At 42.1% G+C, this 6375-nt stretch overlaps 1 protein-coding gene across 9 annotated transcripts in view; it reads right to left on the bottom strand.

The window, feature by feature from the left end:
- RBMS3 (RNA binding motif single stranded interacting protein 3) overlaps nt 1-6375 on the bottom strand; it is a 1359336-nt gene that overhangs the window by 277295 nt on the left and 1075666 nt on the right. For all 9 annotated transcript variants that reach the window (XM_073901133.1, XM_073901139.1, XM_073901145.1 and 6 more), the window contains one exon: nt 4455-4612. In XM_073901133.1, coding sequence (XP_073757234.1) covers nt 4455-4612 — 158 coding nt within the window. The remainder of the gene's footprint in view (nt 1-4454; nt 4613-6375) is intronic.

Below are 6375 nucleotides of genomic sequence, written 5' to 3'. Positions count from 1 at the left end.
CTAGAACCCTCAGTTTGTTTTTCAGAGTCCATCGTCTCTCATGGTTCCTCGCCCCCTCCGACTTACTCCCCTTCATTCTTCCCGTCCTGCTATCTTCTTCTTTTTCTTTTTTCTTAACATATGTTGCATTATTTGTTTCAGAGGTACAGATCTATGATTCAACAGTCTTGCACAATTCACAGCGCTCACCATAGCACATACCCTACCCACTGTCTATCACCCAGCGACCCCATCCCTCCCACTCCCCACCACTCCAGCAACCCTCAGTTTGTTTCCTGAGATTAAGAATTCCTCATATCAGTGAGGTCATATGATACATGTCTTTCTCTGATTGACTTATTTCACTCAGCATAACACCCTCCAGTTCTATCCACATCGTTGCAAATGGCAAGATCTCATTCCTTTTGATGGCTGCATAATATTCCATTGGGTATATGTACCACATCTTCTTTATCCATTCATCTGTTGATGGACATCGTGGCTCCTTCTGCACTTTGGCTATTGGGGACATTGCTGCTATAAAGGTTGGGGTGCATGTACCCCTTCAAAACCCTACATTTGTATCTTTGGGGTAAGTACCCAGTAGTGCAATTGCTGGATCGTATGGTAGCTCTATTTTCAACTGTTTGAGGAACCTCCATACTGTTTTTCAGAGGGGCTGCACCAGCTTGCATTCCCACCAACAGTGTAGGAGGGTTCCCCTTTCTCCACATCCCCGCCAACATCTGTCAGTTTCCTGACTTGTTAATTTTAGCCTTTCTGACTGGTGTGAGGTGGTATCTCATTGAGGTTTTGATCTGGATTTCCCTGATGCCGAGCGATGTTGAGCAATTTTTCACGTGTCTGTTGCCCATCATTTGGGCTTCTATATCGCTGATTCTCTCTTCTGCCTCATTTATCCTAGCAGTTAGTGCCCCCATTTTTGATTGCACCTCATTAATAGCCTTTTTGATTTCGACTTGGTTAGATTTTAGTTATTTTATTTCCCCAGAAAGGGTTTCTCTAACAACCTCCATGCTTTTTTCAAGCCCAGCTCGTATCTTTAAAGTCGTGATTCTGAACTCTAGGTCCGACATCGTACTAATGTCCGTATTGAGTAGGTCCCTGGCTGACGGTACTACCTCTTGTTCTTTTTGCTGAGGTGATTTTTTTCGTCTTGTCATTTTGTCCAGAGGAGAATAGATGAATGAGAGAACAAAATGCTAACAGGTTAACAACGTCCCCAGCAAATATACTGTATACAAATCAGAAAAGACCTGAAAACCTGAAACCAGGGGAAAAGAAAGGGAAAGAAAGAAAAAAGAAAGGGGAAAAAAAAAGAAAAAGAAAAAGATAAAAACAAACAAAAACAGAACAAAACAAAACAAAACAAAAAACAGAATATGATCAAATATCATCAGGCTAGTGCATAGATCAGTGCCACACACTAGATTTTGGGTGTATTTTGGTCTGTTAGAAGAAAGTGCCTCCTAAAATTTTAAAGGAAGAAAGACTTATATATGTACAAAATAAGGGTTGATACAATGAAGGGATGGAAGATGACTGTAAAGATGAAAATTATAAAAGGTTTTGTAAATGGAATTGATAAGAAGTTGTTTGAAAGATGAAAGAAGAAGATTTAAAAAAAAGAAAAGTAAAGAAAAAAAAGGGAGAGACTGTGATCAGGCAGGAGACTAGAACAAAGCCATACACTAGTGATTTAGGGTATATTTTGATCTATTAGAAGAAACTGTATCTCAAAATTTTAAAGAGAGAACAACTTATATATATATGCTAAAAATAAGGTTAACTACTATGAAGGGATAAAATATGACTCTAAAAATGAAAAATAAAAAATGTTTTTTTAAAAAAGGGATTGATAAGATGTTGGTTGAAAAAGGGAAAAAGAAAAATTCAAAAAAAACCCCCAAAAAACAGTTAAAAAAATTAACTTTGGAAAACTAATGAATCATGGCAAAAAAGCCATGAATTCTATGTGCAGTATTCCCCTAGCGCAGGAGTTCTCCCGTTCTCCTTGATCGGTAAACTTGATCTTGGCTTGCTGGCTGTTCCTGCTGATCTTCTGGGGGAGGGGCCTGTTGCTGTGGTTCCCAAATGTCTTTGCCGGAGGCGGATTTGTCCCGCCCTTGTCGGTCTGGGCTAAGCAAGCTGCTCGGGTTTGCTCTCAGGAGCTTTTGTTTCCTCCAAGCTCTCGGTACAGCTTTGGAGGACCAGGGTGAAAATGGTGGCCTCCCACTCTCTGCCAGGAGGAGCTGAGAACTCGGGGCCCCGCTCCTCAGTGCGCCCCCAGAGAAAAGCAGTCAATCACTCCCATCTCCCCAGTCTCCGGCTGCACTCCGTACTCACCCGGCCTGTGACCGAGCGTTTCTATCTCTGGCACCTGACCCCGTGTGGAGTCCCCAAACCCAGCAGATCCCTGCGGTGCGTTCCCGCGCCGCTCCACCTTGGGGAGGAAGGGGAGTCTCCCCGGCTCTGCTGCTTATTGGGTCCCTGCTGCAGGTGCAGTGGCCTGACTGGGCCGCGGATCACAGTTCATGGCAACCCCGAGCTGAGAGCCTGCGCCTCGGCTCCGTCTCTGCAGCCGGCTTCCCCGCTCCGATACCTGGGAGCTCTGCCGCACTCAGGCACCTCCAGTCTTTCTGTGACCCCGAGGGTCCTGAGTCCACACTGTCTCGCGAGGTTTCCACCTCCCGCTTAGCCACTGCAGTGACTTCCCTCAGTGGAACTGACTTCTAAAAGTTCCAATTTTGTGCTCCGCGGCTCTAGCACTTGCCAGAAGCGGCCGATGGAGACCCCCTCCCCCGCCGTCTATCCTCCCGAATATCGCCTCGGATTCACTTCTCTGCACGTCCTATCTTCCAGTAAGTGGTCGCTTCTCTGTTCAGAGAGTTGTTGCTACTCTCTTCTTCGATCTCCTGTTGAGCTCGTAGGTGTTCAGAATGATTTGATCCCTATTCAGCTGAATTCCTGAGACCAGACAAAATCCAGGTCTCCTACTCTTCCGCCATCTTGCTCCGCCCCACCCCGCGGATATGAATTTTAAGACATGGTCCATGACTTGTAGGAAGTCAAGTTAGAGATTGGTATGTATGTATGTATTTAGAGAGACAGAGAGAGGGAAATTGAGCCCAGGAGGGGCAGAGGGAGACGGAGAATCCCAAGCAGGCTCCATGCTCAGCACAGAGCCCAACATGGGGCTTGATCTCAAGACCCTGAGATCATGACCCAAGCCAAAGTCAAGAGTCAGATGTCTAACTGAATGGGCCACCCAGGCGCCCCTACAATTTGCTATCTTTCTTTTTTATTTTTTAAGATTTTTTATTTATTTATTTGACAGACAGATAGAAGCCCTAGTAGGCAGAGAGGCAGGCAGAGGGAGAAGTAGGCTCCCCGCTGAGCAGGGAGCCCGATGTGGCACTCGATCCCAGGACCCTGGGACCATGACCTGAGCCAAAGGCAGCCGCTTAACTGACTGAGCCACCCAGGCGCCCCAATTTGCTGTCTTTCAAAGTGGGTTAATAAAAGTTGGTTTGGAATGGTTTCCAGGTAATGGCAGGGTTTATTATCAATGGACACACCTGTCTGCAAAGGGCTGACTTCCCAATGACTCTAGCATTCATTCACTCATCCACGTGAAGTCAGCTGGAGACACATAAACACACCAAGCCATGGAGACACGGCTTTTACTCTCGTTCTTTGTTGTTGAGCAGTTTCTTTTTCTCTGTGGTTTCTTTTGCTTTGTTTTTCATGAAAGCACAGCAGGTACAACCATTTTAACTCCGTTCCCGGCTGAGATCTTCCTTTGTAAACATCCCTTAAAGTTAAGATGAAAACTACTTTTCCTTTTCTGACAATGAAAAAAGTGCAATTTGCTTTTTTCTGTTCTGCGTAAAACATCAAAACCACATAGCCAGGGCCTCTTAAATGCAAATACCCTCCTAATCCCCCCACTTATATTTCTGGGTTCCTTGGGACTTCCCAACAATTCTTGTTTCTCGAAATTTTTCTTCTCTTCCTTTTCTTGACTGAGAAATTCTATCGTCTCATTCTTTGGAAATCAATGCAAAAACATTTGGATGCTTTGTTCACCACATGGGCTCTTTAGCTTTGGGGTATTGGGCATTTATTACCATTAGCAGAAATTGGCAGCATCTGATTTTGCTAATCTACAGGCATAGAGAGAATTGGGAACTGGGTATGCATATCATTATGACCTGAGACACATATAACCATTCTTTGTACATACAGATTTTAGCAAGCACAACATATTTATAATTACATTGGAATTCTTTGGATTGAAGCAAAGATAGAGAGTCGGTTTGAAAAGCTACTTTTTTTTGCAGGGAGAGGCTAAAATAGTCTATTGCTTTGGGCCCTAGTTCTAGAAAGGAATGGAATTAAAAGGGAATAAGGAGGAAACATGTACATGTACATGTACATAGCAAGTGTTTTACCTGGCAAAGCCAACGCCTCTGCTGACTCCATTAGCATCTCTTAGTATTCTTGTGGAAATGACGTGTCCGAAGGGTTTCAGCATATTTTCAAGTTCCTGCTCATCCATAGAAATGGGGAGATTTGAGATGTATAGGTTTGTTGGGTCTTGCTCTTGTTGCTAAGGGAAGGAAAGAAACAAATGCATTAGGTTCTGAATATTGAAAAACCTACTGCACAAATGGATAGACTTTTGCTTGAACTGCAACATGGATTCTCAACTTCAACATACTCCTGAACATTCTTTTACTAAGGGCAATACTTCTTTTCAACGAATTCCCTTCTTGCTGAGTGTTTCTCATAGAAACAATGTCATAAATGAAAAGCAAGCTTTCTGCCCAGCCTCCTTAGGAAAGAAAAATAAACTTTTTTAAAAAAAAATTATTTATTTATTTGAGAGAGAGAGAGAGAAAAAAACAGCATGAGAGGGAAGAGGGTCAGAGGGAGAAACAGGCTCCCCGCTGAGCCGGGAACTCGATGTGGGATTCGATCCCAGGACTCTGGGATCATAACCTGAGCCGAAGGCAGTCGCTTAACCAACTGAGCCACCCAGGCACCCAGAAAAATAAACTTTTATTGCAAGTGAACTAAGGAAACATGTGTATTCTTTTCCATTACCACTAACTACTGCTTCTACTCTCACTGCTCCAATTACCATCACTACTAGTTACAAACGTTGCATTTAGTGAGCACTCATTATAGGGTTAAGCATGTTTTACACAGTTAACATGCATTATTTTATTCAATATTCCTAATAAATAGAATTGTTATCATTTTACAGAAGACAAAACTGATCCCTAACTTGTCCAAGTTATAGTGTTCATAAGTATCAAAGCCAGGGCTCAACTCTGGGGCTATCACCAAAGTCTGTGGGGTATCACATAAGTCCATAGGCTTCACTGTCCTGCTCTACTACCTTCCACTTGACAAAAAGGCTGGGGGGAGGATGGGAACCACATCGGCCTCAGCATCACTGTGGAATTTGCTAAAAATGCAAATTCTCAGGCCTTACCCCAGAATCACTGAATCAGAAACTTGAGGGTGAGACAAGCAATCTGTGTTTTGACCAGCCCTCCAGGTGATTCTGATGACTGGGCAAGTTTGGGAACTGCTATCCTATACATACATGTTGATGTTTGAGTGAGATTATGATGTCTATCATTTTCTAATCCAATAGCAATAGTGCTAAGTACATTTCCTTAATAGAATGGGAACCCAAACAATCACTAGCATTATCTCTATGTCCATGAATGTTCTCTCTTTCACACAATGAATTAGGGTTGGGACTTAGCTGTCTATATGTATCAAGATAAAACAGCCATAAACCTGACATATTAGCCATTAAGATCAAAATATATCATATATGTAACTGCACCTTTATGTTTTAACCAAAACAACAACCTTAACTTCAAGGATAAGCAAGATTAGATTGGAAAAAGAAATTCTGGAATCTATAGGAAATGACATTATGGGACACTGAAACATCTTTTGTAAAGATATCTCATATTCTATAGAAAATTTGAGGTTTTAGGACAATGAAAAAAATACAAGCAAGATTCCAAATATTATTTCAAGACAAAAAATAATTTTGGTATGAAACTATTGTTTTTAACAGTTCTAAATATTCAGATTGGTCATAATATTTTTATTAAGCTTTGAGATTAATAAGATGTATTATTACATTAAATTTTTTAACAGTTTAGTTTAGTTTATCACCATGGAAAATGGTAAAAATAAACATATAATCATTCAGAAAAAGACAACACAGCTTTAGTGTTTAGGAACAGTGTAAGTGTAGAAACTGTGCAACTGTAGTTAGTTTCTCTCCCCCTCTCTAACACACACACACACACACACACACACACACACACACACACACACACA

This window comes from Callorhinus ursinus, unplaced genomic scaffold (assembly GCF_003265705.2).
Source record: "Callorhinus ursinus isolate GAN/ISIS: 27379988/994484 unplaced genomic scaffold, GSC_fseal_2.0 scaffold1, whole genome shotgun sequence".
NCBI classification, from domain to species: domain Eukaryota; kingdom Metazoa; phylum Chordata; class Mammalia; order Carnivora; family Otariidae; genus Callorhinus; species Callorhinus ursinus.
The sequence above is the reverse complement of the archived record's forward strand: the minus strand, read 5'-3'. Positions and strand labels throughout refer to the sequence as shown.